At 45.0% G+C, this 17,384-nt stretch overlaps 1 protein-coding gene across 3 annotated transcripts in view; it reads left to right on the plus strand.

The window, feature by feature from the left end:
* Positions 1 to 17,384, plus strand: part of Larp1 (La ribonucleoprotein 1, translational regulator) — a 49,592-nt gene that overhangs the window by 17,311 nt on the left and 14,897 nt on the right. Inside the window, exons 2-8 of one of the 3 annotated variants that reach the window (XM_055602755.1) lie at positions 9,204 to 9,265; positions 9,489 to 9,554; positions 10,410 to 10,584; positions 11,275 to 11,403; positions 11,481 to 11,687; positions 11,786 to 11,945; positions 12,885 to 13,029. In XM_055602755.1, coding sequence (XP_055458730.1) covers positions 10,461 to 10,584; positions 11,275 to 11,403; positions 11,481 to 11,687; positions 11,786 to 11,945; positions 12,885 to 13,029 — 765 coding nt within the window. In that variant the 5' untranslated portion in view covers positions 9,204 to 9,265; positions 9,489 to 9,554; positions 10,410 to 10,460. Of the gene's footprint in view, positions 1 to 9,203; positions 9,266 to 9,488; positions 9,555 to 10,409; positions 10,585 to 11,274; positions 11,404 to 11,480; positions 11,688 to 11,785; positions 11,946 to 12,884; positions 13,030 to 17,384 lie in introns of those variants that run through there. The other 2 variants (XM_055602754.1, XM_055602753.1) reach the window with 2 other exon arrangements.

Below are 17,384 nucleotides of genomic sequence, written 5' to 3' on the forward strand. Positions count from 1 at the left end.
TCAAAGGCAGCTTTTTGGGAGGGGTGTGGGTCTGGGGCAAGGTCTCACTGTGTAGGCTTGGCTGTCCTGGAACACACTCTGTAGATGAGGCTGGCCTTGAACTCAGAGATCCGCTGTCAAAGGCATCTTTGAACAGGATCTTGGGACTTTGAGTAGGTCAGCATATTAGCTGATCTGTCTGTCCTCTTTTTTTATTGTTGTTTTGTGTCCTAGGCTTCTTTCCTTCACTGTTGGGGCATAGCATACAACACTGATTGGTGGCCTCGAGGAGACAGGGCTGCTGCCTCCACTCAAGCATTCCAGCTCCTGTCTCCTTTTTTTGAAACCTGCTGGTCCTTTTTGGCCAAAATTCTGGTGCATGTTAAGAAGCCAATGATAGTATAAGCTCAGTGGTGCAGGGAAGGACAGTTCTTATGAGACTGCTCCCCTACCCTGTGAGTGGGAATGGGTGCACAGAGCTTCTTGTTGGGGAGAGTATTGCCTTTGCCAGTTCAGGAGTTCTAGATTGGGAAACTGCACTTCATGCCCCAGTACCACCTCAGCAGCAATGCACTATTGATGTGGCTCCCAGGCTGTGCCCAAGCTGCAGACTACTCATTCCTAATTGGGCCGGTTGGGTAGGGTGTCAGTGTAGCCACTCCAGTAATCGGAATAGTAGAAAGTAATTTCTTGGAGTCAGAAGCCTCTCCCAACTGCTTGAGATTTAGGGCAGTAAAAGCTTGAGATGGTTCACATGTGCTGTCTCAGTACTGTGGAGGCTGAAGCAAGGAGATTTGACCCCAGCCTGGGCTCCCCCACCTTCATTTTTTTATTTACTATGTATGAGGGCTTTGTCTACATGTATGTGCCATGTACATGTTTTTTTGTTGTTTTGTTTTGTGCCCCCACCCACCCAGACAGTTTCTCTGTGTAGCCCCTGGCTGTTAAGGAACTCACTTTATAGACCAGACTGGTCTTGAACTGAGAGAGATCTGCCTGCCTGTGCCTCCCCAAGTGCTGGGATTCAAGTCCCGTGCACCACCTCCAGCCTGCAGCTAGTGCTCTTAACTGGTGAATCATCTCTCTAGCCTCACCCAAGCTTCTTAGACCGTGTTCCAAAGATAAGCAAAAGAAGTTTGTAGTACTGTAAGTAATTGTTCATCACCAGACAGAAATGATCTGTCTTAGGGTATCTTGGGGACAGTGACAGTGGAATCCAGCTTGCAGCACAGCACCGTGTCCATGAAATAGGATGGGGCTTGGGAGTGACCTAGGAAGCAAGAATATAGCCTGCAGAAGTGTTTTCAGGAATTAATTTTGAAGTTAAGGTAGTGATGCATGCCTTTAATCCCAGAACTCATGAGGTGGACCTCCAAATTCCACGCCAACCAGAGCTACATTGTGAGGACCCCACCCCTTTTTGAGGGTGAAATTGAACAGGTGGCACTCATCTGTAATTGTAGCAGTTGGGAGCCGGAGACAGAAAATCAGGAATTAAGGCCAGCCTGAGCTACTTGAAATCATATCTCAAAAATCCTTCCTCCAATAAACAGAAACTTAGCTAAATAGTATCAGCCTGTGTAATTTTGCTGTTTGCTTGCCTAGGGACCAAGCCTCTCCTGCAGCATTAAAAGCCTGTGTTCAGGGTAAGGGAGCACCACAGGTGATGGTTTAGAGTACTGTTTGTGGAGCTTTACACCTAGCCTATAGCTTGGGAGTTTGTTGTGCTGTTTCCCACAGATGCCTCTGGGTGCTTAGATTGGTGTGAGAGGCCAACAGTGTGGCTTGGGCGTGGAGGGGCACTTACCTCTATCCCAGAGAGTTGAGGTAACCATATGTTTGGTCAGTCAATATTTACAGTGAGCTTTTGACATAAAGACTAATCCTAGATGCTGGGGACTTGCACTTGTTAAACCCCCCCCCCCCCCCCAGCAGTTCTCTATAAGACCCATGCATGGCCAACTTGTAAGGCAAGATGTGCTGAGCAGAGAGTGCCTGGGTTTCAGCCCTATGTCTGCTACCTGCTAGTTGAGAGAGCTTTTCTGAGCCTGGTTTTCTTGCCAGTTAAATGTCATCCTAATGATACCCACTTTTGAGTGGTTGTGAAACAAGATCGAGGATCTGCATGAAATGGAGTTTTGCACTTGTAGGAGGTGTGAGCTGGTGATAATAATGATCCATCTTGCCTAAGAGATGTGTTTACAGATGCCAGCACTTGAGTATCAGTGGACCCTTGGAATCCCCAACACCATAGGCTGTAATACATAGGTCTAATACATAGCATCTACCTGTGGGCAGTAGTGGAGGAGGGCCCTCCTGAGGAGGCTTTTCACTGAGGCTTTACTATGGTGAAGTTAGGATAGGGGTTAGTATGTTTTGTTTTGGCATACTCTGAGTGAAAGGAAATCTCTTCCCTCTGTTTGCTCAGCATTAGAAAGGTAGCATCTTTTGGAAGGCAATCAAGGGGTCTCAATAGGAGATACCTATTAAGTCCAGCATGCAGGTGAAGGTGGTAGTTGCTGATCTGACTAGTGTGATCTTCAGAAAAGCCCAGTCATGAAGCTGGGGTTTCATCTTTTTATCATTAATCAGCTTTTGAGTAGGGGTTCGGGGACTGGTACCATCTGTTGGGCTGGTCATAGCCATCATTGGGCTACAAAGTTCCTGTGTGGTCCGGAGGAGTGGGAACACTGAATGCATGGGTCACCATAAGCTAAGTACAGATAGTTCCTCATGCAAGCATCATGTGACTGCTACCTGGCCTACCCTCTGCCTGAGGCCAGTGGACTCAGCATGCACTGTGCTATAAGCTGGATACTAGCCATCTCTAGGTTTTGACTCTTTCTGTAGGGTTTCAAGATGGTCTGACCAACTGAAGCCCAATCCCTCCTGCTCACAGCCCTTCCTTTGCTTTATATACAGACTTGGGGACTGGCTGGGAGTGAGGGTAGAGGAAGGCCCATCAGAAGTGGTAGCCAAAGCCACAGATAGCTCATACAAGGTATGGAAGCTAACTGAAAATTGTTTTTTCCTTGTAGAGATACCTCCTGTTGGGGAGTTGCTTGGGTTTGTAGGGATAGGACAAAGACAAACTTGTCCATCTCTAAGTTTTGACTCTTAACACTACCCAGACTGGCTTGGGAGGGAGGCACAGGTGGGCCACTCTTCTTCCCTGTGGCTTTACAAGTCAGGGTTCTGGGCTCTGGGGTAAGGCAAAACCTGTGCAAGATTTGGCTGAGGAGCCTTTTTGAGGCAGTCTGCCTGTGGTGAAGGTCCTAAGGGGGTGATAGGGGGTGATCCAGTCTAGCATTCAAAGCCAGTGCCATTTGATCTGCTTCATGGCTTCTATCTTTGCCATTTTTTTTCCTGGTGGTTAATTCATGGCCTTTAAAATCAAAACACATACTGTAGATCTTGTTCTGCTGCTAGCTGCTGAATCTGATCTTGGCAAATACTTCTAGTATGTATCTTGATTCTCTTGTTTGTGGGACCAGTGAAAGGAATTGATTCATTTTATTTTAAGGATTGTGAGACCCATGTCATGTTTAACTGTAGCTAGGATCATTAGCACCTCACCCTGTTTGGGATGAGGTTTTTGCCTTTTTTACTTCTATTACACCTGCGTGACCCTATCAGCTTTTAGTGCAGCTAATGAAGGTGCTGTTGGGAGGATGGCTGGTAGTGCTCTCATAGTCCTCCATCTGATAGAATTGTTGCCTGGCCGAGGGACCTCTGAAAGGCTGGCTATTTGTTTCTGTTTTCTACAGAAAGGCTCAAACTAAAGGCCAAAGATTGCAGGACCTCACAAGAGTCTATTGGGCCAGGCCCTGAGGTAGGCACTGTGAGAGCAGTCTGGTCCCTGGACTCATCAGGAAACCTGTTGTCTGGAAAGGCCAAGTAGGTCACCAGGTAGTTAACAGGTATTGTGTCCTGAGAGCACCTAGTAGAGGGTGGTGGTGGGTATAGGGCCTGGTTTGTGAATCTCAGGCAGCCAAGCCCAGCAGTCAAGCTAAACTCAGCCGGTTATCAGGCACTGGTCTACAGGATATAATACCAGCACCAGGTAAATCTGGGACCTCCTATTTTAGTCCCACTTTGGCCACCCACTCCCCTTCCTGTAGATTTATCTAACTAGCCCAGCCCAGCCCTCCTTCAGCACTGGCCCATGATTTCAACCTAGTTTTTTCTTCCTTTACCCATTCTCTGTGCCATGGTCTGACAAGGTTGGATCACTACATACCTTCTCCACAAGAAACCTTAATCATTTTCTAGGTGTGTGAACCAAGTCCTCAGTGAAGGCTTACAGCTCCTGTGGGTAGCCTTTGTTACAGAAAAAATTAGCAGCCTTAGGTCTTTCTAGAACTGGAGTTTTGGGGTTTAGCCCCTTTGCTGGGCTGGAGGGATTCCTGGAGGTCTGGGTTTTCATAGTCTTGCTGAGTGAAAAATTGACTTCAGAAATTGAGTGGAAAGAACCCTAGGACTTTCTTCCTTTAGCAAAGCAGAGGTTTATGCCAAAGCTTTGGTGGTAAGAGATCGGGTTCAGTAGTCAGTAGTAAATTTTTCCATGTTTTTCTATTTAAACTGTAGGACTCTGAAGGTTTTCTTCTTTCCTGGGGAAACACTCTGGAGCCCAGCTATCTCTTGTCTGTGGGACAGTGTGAGGATATGGGTGCCTGCTCACCACAGGTTTCTGCCTAAGAGACAGGTTCGGGGGGGGGGATATCTGGTTTGTAATCTGGGGTTGGAATTGAAGCTAACTATTCTAGAAACCTCCTGGAATGGTGATCTTCCCTTTGAGAGGTGGCTTGCTGGCCTTTTTCACTGATGAAGATCAAGATTACTGATAAATACTAACATGTTGGGGGCTTCAGAGTATAACATTTAACATTTGTTGGATGCCTAACTATGTGCTAGGCATTCTGTGCTTTGTTTACTTAAATCAGTGGGCCTGTGACATAAGTAGTATCTCCCTTCTCCCAGAGTAGTTCTAGACTTAAAAGGGGCTCATTCCATGTACTTAACTGTGCCATCTGACTTTCCTATGTATTTGAGAAAAGGGCTGTATACTGGAAAGTGGAGGCTCACAGACATGCCTCTATGATTGGCCCTGCACTGTAAGGCCTCCCCTCCTAACATCCACCCTGTCATACATAGCTCCTGGTAATGCTTTGCAGCACCCACCACCAACCACTTGTCTTTTGGTTCTTTCCTTCCTCCGCAATAATAGGCTCCTCCTGTGTCCCTTCACTCAAAAAACGGAGTGAAAAGAGTTTGCTATGTAGATAGCTCAGGAAAAGGCCCAGGTGCCCCCTTCCAAAAGTAGGCTGGCTTTCCGAGAAATGTTGCTATTGTTTAGAGCTTTTTCCTTTGGTTTTTAATTTTTACTTATGTACTTTCGATCAAATATTTTTAATTTTATTTTCTGTTTATGGGTGTTTTGTCTGTATGAATTTCTGTGCACCATGTGTGTTCAGTGCCAGTGGAGACCAGAAAAGAGCTTTGGAATTGAACCAGGGTCCTCTGGAAGGGCAACAGCTGCTCTTAGTCACTGGGGTGTCTCTCCAGCCCCTTTTATTTTTTTACTTTCGTATGCACACATGTGGAGGTTAGTTGCAGGAGTCAGTTCTCTTCAATCATAGGGTCTAAGGTGGTGATCCACAACACCTTTACTCCCAGCTCTCGGGAGGCAGGGGCAGGCGGATCTCTGAGTTCAAGGCCAGCCTGGTCCAGGGCTACACAGAAATCCTGTCTCTCAAAAAATTATGAACTGAGGTGTCACGGGTGGTAGTGAGCGCCTTTACCCACTCAGCCATATGACATCTCTACTGACCTAGAGTTGACTCAGTGCTTGACTGGACCTGGTTCTCTGAGACCATAAGGTCATTTCCTCTACTTCATTGAGGAGGAAGCTGTCTTAGGGCCTGGGCCTACCATTTTACATTGGCCTTCTTTGAGCCCAGACTGTGGTAACTAGTTGGAAAAAAAATAGAAGGGCCCTAAATTACAGTAAGAAGTGACATTTTCCTACTGCCATTGGCTGTCTGGGAACTCATGAAGAGTTCCTTGCAAGAGGATGAAGAGAGTTCATGCTTGCAAGAGGATGAAGCCTTCTAGTTCATAGCTAGTTCTTTGTAGAGCTGCAGTTTCTACCTGCAAACAGTGGGGTTACAGCTGTCTTATAAAGCTATTTTCTTATAAAAGCAACAGTGGTATGTCCTGAGCTTGGGTTGGGTCGGTGGTGGCAGGCTCAGGTTTTGGAAGGCAGAGATAGAATGGCTGACTTAGCTTGGTGCAAGATGGACATTAGGGTCAGTGCCAGCACAAAGGATTGTGTTTGGTTTTGTTTTGTTTTTCCATTGGAAATGACTTCAGGTGTTAAGTCCCGCTAGACCGATGTTTTGTCTCTTTGCCACACCTCCCCTGCACACATGTGAGAGTATGCTTCTACAGTGGGTGGCTGGGAAGGGTCCCAAAGGGTAATGCATGTATGATTGAGGTCAAAGGCAAAAGCATAGTCCTTTCTACCAGCTCTGGGGAAGAGCACTGGTGGCAGCTTATCAGAGCTTCACTGGATTTCCTGGGACTTGTTAGAGGTAGTCTGGGGCTCTAGCAATGAACAGGAAAAGGAGGGGCTCGCCGTAGATCTTCTTGGTAGAGAACCCTCGGGAATGGAACTTTCTAACAAACTCTACATGGGACTGATTTAAGACCGTTCTCTCTGGCCCAGACAGGCTATTTTCCCCTCCTCTCTGCCTCCCACCCCCACTTCAGGTGGATGATCAGATAGGAAGGAGCAGGTTCCCCCAGGCTTTCTCTTGTATTAGAGACAGAACTCAAAAGTCCATGACAGTGTTCTACTGAGATCTCAGGATGATCCCCTGGGACACACATCTGGAATTCAGCACCTGGTAGGCTGCAGCAGGGATATTGCTGGAACTTTGAGGTTGCTTTGGGCTACAGAGCAAGACCCTTTAAAATAATTACAGAAAATAACTTTGAAAGGCGGTGTAGCACACCCTTAATCTCAGTACTTGGGAGGCCGAGGCAGGTGGATCTTTATGGGTTCTAGACCAGCCTGGTGTACAGAATGAGTTCCAGGATAGCCAAGGCTACACAAAGAAACCCTGTCTCAGGGCAGGGGATGGGGAGCACTTGTTATACTGGGCAGTTATAGACAGAAACCTGCCTCAGAAAACAAAACAAAAAAAGGGACTTGCTACATTTGTTTGTTTGTTTGTTTGTTTGTTTGGAATGAGGGAAGCGCCATGGCATGTCTATGGAAATCAGAGGATGTTGTAAGAGTTGGTTCTCCAAGAAACTTAAAAGCTGGGCACTATGGCACATGCCTTTAATCCCATCACTTTGGAGGCAGAGATAGGTGGTTCTCTGTTAGTTCAAGGTCAGCCTGCTCCACAAAGCAAGTACAGGACAGCCAGGAGTCATTACACAGAGAAACCCTGTCTTAACAACAACAACAAAACCTTAAGATAGTTAACAGTAGTGTCTGGAAAACTTTTATCCTCTTTTCAGAGATGATCTTTAGTATACTTCACTCCCAGTCCTCATGCATGGGGTCCCTGTTGGTAAACTTTGTCCCTAGCCCTGGGACTTGCTTTCCGAAACTCTAGCATGTACCAGCACATGAAGAAATGAATCGTTATAGCTCAGGTGGGCACTAGCCTGACCCTGGGCTCAAAAATTTTTTTTGTAACACAGACTTTCTATGAATCCCTGGCTGTCCTGGAAGTTTCTATGTAGACTAGGCCCCAAATTCCCAGAGATCCTCCAGTCTCTGCCTCCTGAGTGCTGGCATTAAGGGTATATGCCACCATACCTGGCTCAGGTAAAGATCTTTAGACTGACTGGTCAGGGAACTACTAGATGATGGGTGGCTTATCTGAGTCAACCTGGGGTCAAAGAACAGTGGGTTGTTTGTTTCTTTGTTTGTTTGTTTGTTTGTTTGTTTTCTGCAAGTGAGAGTTTTCTAGTTTTCTGCTGTTCATTGCTGGAGGGTAAGGGTGTTATGGGCTGGGTTTTACAATCCCAGCTATCAGAAGACCTACGTCTACAATTAGGGGCCAATGACAGGCCAGAAGCCAGGAATGTATTGGCCTCACACTTAGGCGTTGGGCGAGGACACTTTTTTCTCATTAAAGGAAATGGCCTGATAAAGAACCTTCTTGTAAGGCCAGCCAGCCAGATCTCTGTGCATGGAGCCTGGCAGGGAAGCAAGAGCTAAGTGGGGGAGCATAATCCCAGGATGTATCTCTTCCTGTGGATATCTAGAGGAGGGATTTTCTGAACCCTGTTGGGAAAGTATATGCATGTGTAAATGGGAGCACATTAACCAGAGCCACTTCTTTTAGAAAAGGCTTGCATGCTGAATTTCTTAAAAACCACCTTCATCTTTGTAGAAAGGTTAAATAAACCCTTCATTCCTGACAGGTGTCCTGTGAGTGTGTGAATGTGCACATGCTCATCTATCTGCACTATTGAAAACGGATTATTTTGTGACTATCCTCTTGCATTATGTCCATCGTCACGTAACCAGCGACCGTTAAATTTTCTAATGGCTATTGTGAAAGTGGGTAGACCTAAATTTCGTGATTTCAGTGCTGTTGGAGCTGAAATTGTGCATAGCTCTTGTCTCACTTGAATTATTGGGGTTAAATTTAAAAGATGGAGTTGGCCAGACATGACATGGTGATGCACTTGGGAGGCAAAGACCAAGATCTCTGTGAGTTTAGTAGCCTCGGCTGCATAACAAGTTCCAAGCCAGTCAGGGCTACACTGTGAGATGCTGTCCAAAAAGACAGAACTGTAGAGTCAAATTGGAGTATGCTTTTTCTTTAGGGACACAGAAGCTAGTTTTTACCTCAACTGTATGTCAGCAAGGACAAAGCAGGCCTTGGTATGGCCCTGGACTGTCCATTTACATGTCTTTAGCTACCCTGTCTCTGCTTGTGCAGAACTTTAGAGGGTTCAATTTTCTTTCCTTACAGATTTGGCATGGGCCTAGATCCTCAGTTGGTATCTCTTAAAAAATACAAACTTGGACTCTGTAAGGGCTTTCCTACCTCAGAGTTGGGCTCCTGGGAGCTGTGCTGTCAGCTCATATTGTCACTCTCTCTGCTGTGGCTCCTCTAGGAATCTGCAGGTGCACGGTGGGGTAGGCATGGTGTTGACATGCCTGAACAGCTGTTTCTCTCTCCTTGTTCCCACAGAACCTTCTGCTCCAGCCAAGGTGGTAAGGGCAGCTGCTCCTAAACAGCGTAAAGGCAGCAAGGTAAGAAGCAGGGGCTACTGACTCCTGCGGGTGACTCCTGTTGTTATTCTAGTAAGCACTTCCCTTCTCCCTAAAGAGCATGGAGCCCTTTCTTGGTGCCAGTGCATGGTGTCTTTATGTACAAACTGATGTGGCACCAATCTCTCAAAGAAACTAGAGCTTGGGTGTGGAGCAAAAGGACAGGCAGGGTAATCCTGAGGCCTTCATAGACTATCCCTTGCAGGTTGGTGACTTTGGAGATGCAATCAACTGGCCTACACCTGGAGAGATAGCCCACAAGAGTGTGCAGGTGAGTGTGGGGAAGGCCTGGCAGGTTCAGGTACAGTTTCTACAAACTCAGTTGGCTTTTGTCTAAAAGCCATAATCCTCGCCTTTCCTGATTTTTGAAAGAGAGTAGTTGGCAGGGTATGATAGTGTACTTCTGTAGCTACTCAAAAGAAAGGTGGCAACTCAGTTCAAGAGTTCAAGGCCAGCCTATGTAACATAGGATATCAACCCCCTTTCAACCTGTACAAGCAAATGGAGACTAGTTATATAAAAAGGACAGCAAAGAAATAATTAGAAATTAACATCATGTGAGCCTTTGCCTGGTTTCAGACTTGCCAGGCACTGTTCATTTCTTCTTTGCCTTCCAGTGATCTGACTCCCAGAAGTTGGTAGCTCTTGATGGCTCCGTGGGTTAGGAGAGAGCTGTTCTGCAGTTTTCCAAAGCCCATATTACTGTGCCAAGTTTTCTTTTATGAGTGGTTAAGAAGTATCAGGTGAAGCATTGGCTCTAGTTTGGGGAAGTGTATTTAGCTCCCCTAGACCCTAACAGAAGAGACTGTTGGTCAGTTCTGTTCTCTCAGCACTTTTGTTCTGAGCTAGTGACCACCTCAGTGGGTAATGCCAGTACTGTAGAGGTGGTACAGACAGGCCAGGACCAGCATCTCTTCTACCCCACAGATTTAGGTAGGCTAGAAAAATGAGTTGTTCCTCCTACTTCATGGCCAGTGTGGTCATGTCTTGGAGTGAAAATGGCTCAGTATGAAGGCTAGGCCTTAGGATAGATCCAGTGTAGCCTGCCCTCACACCTTCCCAGTGACCACATGTGTCCTTCCAGCCTAGAGGCTCTAGTGTGCACTCTCTCCTTTGCCTATTGCAGCCACAGTCACACAAGCCTCAGCCTGCCCGTAAGCTGCCGCCCAAGAAGGACATGAAGGAGCAGGAGAAAGGAGATGGAAGTGATAGTAAGGAGAGTCCCAAAACAAAGTCAGACGAATCAGGGGAAGAAAAGAATGGGGATGAGGACTGCCAGCGAGGCGGGCAGAAGAAGAAAGGTAAGTGGCTTGGGCTGGACCTGGTTCTGCCTTGCAGAACTTTTAAATGATACAAGTCTGGCAGCTGCTGGGAGGTCATCAGGCATGGAGGAGGCCGACTACTTAGAACAGCTGGGTTCTCAACCTTAATATATCTCTTAAACAGGCTTTTACATTTCTTTAAGAGTGTCTAAAACCCCCTGAAATGATATAGGCTTGGCTGCTTTCTCTCATTGACCCATTCAGTATCTGCAAGCCAGGCTTGAGGTGACAACTATAACTTATTTAGCATGGCAGCTTTTTTTCCATCTAAGATGGCTCCCTGGTTCCTGCTCACTCTACTAGAGTGGTCCCTCACAGTTCTCATATGGCACATGTGTGAAGGGAGCCTAGAAAGTTAGTACTTATTCAGGGCAGCTGGGTGTCTGACTCCAGAAAGTGAGAGTGGCTTTTATACTGAGAGCCACTGGCCTCCTTATTTAAGAGATTTATTTATTTATTTATTTTTATTTTTAAATTCTTTATTAATTACACTAAGAGAGTTTTTTTTTTTTTTTTTTTTTTTTTTTTAAAAAAAGAAAGAGGCCCAGTGTTTGGAAAGGATGTGCATGTACCTACCAGATGGATAGTTGGGCCGAAACTTGGGGGAAGGAAAAAGCCATGTCTGAGGGGCCTGCCATGCCTCTCTGACATGCCCATGCTGTCCCTCAGGGAACAAACACAAGTGGGTTCCGTTGCAAATAGACATGAAACCTGAAGTATCCAGAGAGAAATTGGCCTCACGCCCTGCTCGTCCTCAGGAGCCAAGACATACACCTGCTAGCCGAGGGGAGATCAAAGGTATGTACTGCCCACTAGGGAGGGTCTAGGTGAGGAGGGTACTCTCAGGATTTACGTTGTGTTCCTTCTTACCATAGGGTCCGAACCTACCAACTACATGCCTGTATCTGTGGCCCCACCAACCCCAGCCTGGCAACCAGAGACCAAACCGGAGCCTGCCTGGCACGACCAGGATGAAACATCGAGTGTGAAGAGTGATGGGGCTGGTGGGGCGCGGGCTTCCTTCCGTGGCCGTGGACGGGGGCGTGGTCGTGGACGGGGCCGTGGACGGGGTGGCAGTCGAAGTACGTGAGGCCCCTTTGGGCTCCGGGATGTCCAGGGAGTGCGGCAGGGGTAGTAGGCTATAATCTTCTCTCTCTAATGAGGCCCATTTCTCCTGTAGCCCACTTTGACTACCAATTTGGCTACCGGAAGTTTGATGGTACAGAGGGTCCCCGTACCCCCAAGTACATGAACATCACTTACTACTTTGACAATGTCAGCAGCACTGAGATTTACAGTGTGGACCAGGAGCTGCTCAAGGATTATATCAAGCGCCAGATGTGAGTATGCAGATTTTCCTGGGGCCATGCTGGAGTGGGGCCCAGAGCAGGTTCTAATGAGCAACAGTTGTAGTAGCCCTGTTAAAGCTGTGAATGATAGTCTTTTCTACTTTCACCGAATTCTGTTCATTACAGACTAAAACCACATTTACCTCAAGAGACTGTCACTAACATGCAAGCCGCATGGTAGATGCTGGCAAGCATGCCCTTGAGCTGTCACCATAGCCGGGCTGTGTTGGCAGGCATTGTTCTTATCCCATCCTAGAACTTGTGCGTGCTGGGGAGCAGCAGACCAGTTACTCATCCAAAATCATAGTTAGTAAGTAACGAAGCATAGAGTTAAAGCTGTTCCTGTTTGCCTATAATACTGCTCTCACTATACTAAGGTACTGGCTCGAAAGCCAAAAGAAAGCCCATACAAGGAAGCAGGTAGTATAGTTAGAGGGTTAGTGTTTAGGAGCAGAACAGAAGTAGAACTGAGTTTCAAAGGAGGACTAGTTTGTAGGCCTCCCCTGTGATAGCTCAAAGGCAAAAAAAAAAAAAGTGATTTGACTCAAAGTAGCAGCTATCATTTCTTTTCAGCATTTAAGCCAGTGATTTTCAACCTCTGTAATGCTGCAACCCTTTAATACAGTTCTCATGTGTGGTGAGCCCCAACTATAAAATTTTTTTTGTTGCTACTTTGTAACTGTAATTTTGCTACTGTTATGAATTGTAATGTGAATATTTATGTTTTCCAGTGGCCTTAGGCAACCCTTGTGAAAAAGTCACTTAAACACACACATGTGCTAGGGGGTCATGACCTGTAGGTTGAAAAATACTGCCTTAAGGTGTATATCAGGAGAGGAATGAGAAGGCCAGAGGTGTGAGATTGCTGGGGTGGATAGGGAGCAGGGAAGGTCCACAGACCCTCAGTGACGCCTTTTCCCCCCCACTTAGTGAATACTACTTCAGCGTGGACAATTTAGAGAGAGACTTCTTCCTGAGACGGAAAATGGACGCTGATGGCTTCCTTCCCATCACCCTTATTGCTTCCTTTCACCGTGTACAGGCCCTAACCACTGACATTTCACTCATCTTTGCGGTATGTCTCCTCCAGGGGTGATGGTGGGAAAATAAGGTCCTCCCTGTGAGTCCTGAGTTGGTGGGCTAAACCCTGAGAGAATCCCCTACTAACTGCTTTTGTTGAGTCCCAAGGTGCTACCATGGTACAGTAAGCACCACAGCAGCTTCAGCGAGAGGCAACTACAGCCGGTCTCGCCTGTGTACCCCTCATCCACTGTTGCTCACACCTTGTAGGTCTTTCTAGAAAGTCTTAACATTTCCATAGTCACAGCATCACTATCACCTACAGACACTGACAGTGCTTTAATATCATCAGGTTCTCCTCAGTTGTGCCAAACATTGTTCAGGATTGTAAAGATCAGTGTCCAGATCAGGACTGTGTGTTGTCTGTCTCCTTCTACCCTTTTATTCTTCTTGCTGTTTGTTAGGTAAACTAGAGCATATATCCTATGGGATACCAGGTCTTGTGGGACAACAGAGCTATCATCTCATATGCTCATCTCTAGTGTTGGATTTGAGTAACTTAATGGCTAAAGGGTAATGAGATTCAGGACTTTGTAAAATGTCTAGTGTCGTCTTTTGGGTGGCATGTGACATTCAGTCTCCTGGGATAAAAACTGCTTCGGTTATTATAGGGACAATTTCCTTGGGGATTGCAAAATAGTGGTATGCTAGTCCTTTTAGCCAGCCTTCACTTAACTAGTTTGAGAAGAGGTAGAACAGAAAGGACAGATCTATGGGCATGATACTCTTCACTCTGTGAACAGTTTATAGAACTCTGAGGTGGTTCCCCATATCCTTCAAAGGTGGGACTTCAAGGCTTTTTATTTAGCATTGTATATTATAAACAATGTAGCTTGCCCAGTATTTTCTCTCAGTTCATTGTGGGATCATGCTTTTTTTTTTTTTTTTTTTTTTTTTTTTTTTTGATCAGTGAGGCCTTAGTGCATCCTGTGTTTTTAAATGAAACATTAATTTCCCTTCAGAGAAATTGGAATTTAGAGACCATATTGAGTCATAGGGTTGCTGTTGCTACTTGGTTGGCCATTGTTTCTAAGATAAGTAAAGCAAAATAGGAGATGATAATTTCTCTCTCTCTTTCTTTTTCTCTCTCTCTCTCTTTTCTTTTTTTTTTAAGTGACAAAGTCTCACTATGTAGCTCTAGTTGTCCTGGAATTTGCTATGTAGACCAGACTGGTCTACAGCTCTAAGAAACCCTCCTGTCTCTGCCTCCCAAGTGCTGGATTAAAGGTGTGTGCCGTTCCCAGCTTCCATTTGTTTGTTTGTTTATATTTTTAAACATGTCCCAAATTGCCAATTAATTTGTTTTAATCCATGGTATGTACGTACATATTGCTCCTATAATAATTCATTCACTAGCACTGCAGATGCTTTTATTTTCTTTTTGTTAATTTACACGGTCAGATGAATGTTACTCCTAGTCATGAAAATATATTTTGTAACACTATGCTTTTAACTTGATATGTCTTCGTTTTATTTTGCACTCAAATTTTGAGGATTATATCAGTCATCATAATTCCTCAATTTTTAAAAAATTTAAGTAGAAAAACACACGTTTTCAAAGTTTTTACATAGTATATAAGTATCAACTCGTTCGTTCATTCATTCATTCATTCATTCATTCATTCATTCATTCATTTATTCATTCATTCATTCATTCATTCATTCATTCATTCATTCATTCAAGACAGGTTTCTCTGTGTAGCCCTGGCTGTCCTGAAAATAACTTTGTAAGTCCAGGCTGGGCTCCAACTCATAGATTTACCTGCCTCTGCCTTCTGAGCACTGAGGGCTGGTTGTACGCCACCACTGCCTGACCATGATTTTTTTTAATTTAATTTTTATTTTATGTGCATTAGTGTGAAGGTGTCAGATCCCTTGGAATTTGTGTTACAGACAGTTATGAGCTGCCATGTGGGTGCTGGGAATTGAACTCCGGGCCCTTTGGAAGAGCAGACAGTTAAGAGCAGATGGCTCTTAACCACTGAGCCATCTCTCCAGCCCCATGATTTTTTTTTTAAGATTTATTTTTGAATTATGTATATATGTATAAATATAGATAGGAGAGTATATGTGCCAGAAGAGGATAGCAGATCCCCTACAGCAAGTTACAGGGGTTTGTAAACTCACTAGTGTGGTTCTAGAAACTGAATCATGGCTTTCTGAAGAAAAAAAAAGTATATACGCAACCTCTGAGAGACCCATTTTCTGAGTTCTTGGGATTGGGGGAAAGCCAGGTATGGTTGTTCATGCTTATTAATCCCAGAATTTGGGATGCTGAGGGAGTTCAAGGCTGGCCTCAGCTAAATAAATTTAAAGCCAGACTGGGCTAAATGAGACTGTCTTACCTCTCCTTCAACTTTCTCTATGCCCCCCAACCCTAAATAACAATATTTTTGTATTTTTGAAAAAACAAATGAATGCAGCATATTCTGTCGGGTTTTTGTTGTTGTTGTTTTTTTAAGGGTTTCTCTGTGTAGCTTTGGACTTGCTTTGTAGACCAGGCTGGCCTGAAACTTTGTAGATCCGCCTGCCTCTGCCTCCCAGAATGCTGGGATTACAGGCGTGTACCACTAGGCCCAGCAATGCACTATGTTCTGATGATGCTTAAAATAGTAAGTTTCAACACTTACTGAACTATTTAATTAAAATTTTTTATACACACACAATCGTTGCTAGTGGGTCAACATTGTTTTTGGTTTTGTTTTTTGTTTGTTTGTTTGTTTGTTTTGTTTTGTTTTGTTTTGAGGCAGGGTTTTTCTATGTAGCCTTAGCTGTCTAGGAACTTGTTATGTAGGTCGAGGCTGACACTGAGCTCATTGATCCCCCTGCCCCTGCCTTCTGAACGCTGGGATTACAGGTGTGCACCACCTCTCCTGGCTTTTTTTTTTTTTTTTTTTTTTTTTTGAGTAAGGGGTTTGTGTGTGTAGTCCTGACTGTCATGGAACTAGCTCTGTAGACCAGGCTGGCCCTAGACTCACAGGTGTCTGCCTGCCTGTGCCTCCTAAAAGCTGGGGTTATAGATGTACGCCAACACCACCAGCCACACAGATAAATCCTTACTGTATTCATCCCTCCTCTTCTTGGTAAATGGTGATGCGTCACATAGGTGTTACCACTTTTGTTTCATTTTATGTATCTGGTTGCTGCTGCAAAGTGGTATAAAGTAGAAGCATAGTCCCCATTTTTTTTCTTTTCTTTTTTTGTTTGTTTGTTTGAGACAGGGTTTCCATTCTTAACTTGCACAGTCCACCACCCATGGAGTTTGAGCCATTAGATAAAACCATGGTTGTTTCCAGTCCCTTAGAAATAAGTGTGTGTGTGTGGGTGGGTGGGTGTTTTGTCTGTATACATGTCTGAACTGTGTATATGTAGTACCTCCAGAGGCCAGAAGAGGGCAATGAATTCCCCTGGGACTAGAGTTACAGATGGTGTGTGTGGCCATGTGGGTTCTGTAAACAGCCTAGATCTTCTGGAAGAGCAGCCAGCGCTCTTAACTGCTTCCAGTCTTTTACTAATATACAGACAGCATATGTCTAGAACAGATGGCCTTATGTACTTAGCTTTCTGTCTTTGGCATAGATTTCTAGAAATGGCCAATCCAAAGGAAAAACTGCATAACCTTTTCTCCATGTGAATCCTCTGCACTCCCACCTGCAGTATTCTCTGCAGTATTTTCCCTTGGCCATAATGACAATATTATCACATGTTGAGCTTTTCCTTGCCTACATTCTCTCAAAAGATTTCAAGGAGTTTACATAGAAAAATATCTAAGCCGTGTATAATGTTACTTACATTTATTTCTAGTACTTGAGAGGCAGAGGTTGGCAGATCTTTTGAGTTTGATGCCACACTGGTCTACAAAGTGGTCTGCAAGACAACCAGGGCTCACAGGGAAACCTTTTTCGGGGGGAGCTGGGTAGAATCTCTAATCTTTCTTGTATCCAGAGGTAACAACCTATAATAATTGAGCTGTGACTCTTAATACAGTTGTATTACATAAATCTGTTTGTTTTATTAAATTCAAATAAAAGGGCTGGTATTCGCCCAGGCCTATGCCACATACCTGTCTTATGGTTTAAATGGCCAGCATGATGTTAGGTGCTTTTCCTTTTACAGTCACTGTCACTGAACAGCCTTTTGCCTAAATCTTGGACATAGGGTCTCTTTTGTGTGTGATTTCTGATTTTGACTTGCAGGGTTACCAAGTAATTTTGTACCTTTTATGTGCTTGTTAATCAGGGACAATGTGACCAGACATTTACTACTGCTGCTGCCCTGAACCTAGCACCCAGGTGCTTAGGGACCTGATGGTGTCCATATCTCTGGCTGCCTTAGGTGGTCCTCTTCATT

The sequence above is a fragment of the Psammomys obesus genome, unplaced genomic scaffold (assembly GCF_907164565.1).
Source record: "Psammomys obesus unplaced genomic scaffold, mPsaObe1.curated_primary_1811, whole genome shotgun sequence".
NCBI lineage: Eukaryota > Metazoa > Chordata > Mammalia > Rodentia > Muridae > Psammomys > Psammomys obesus.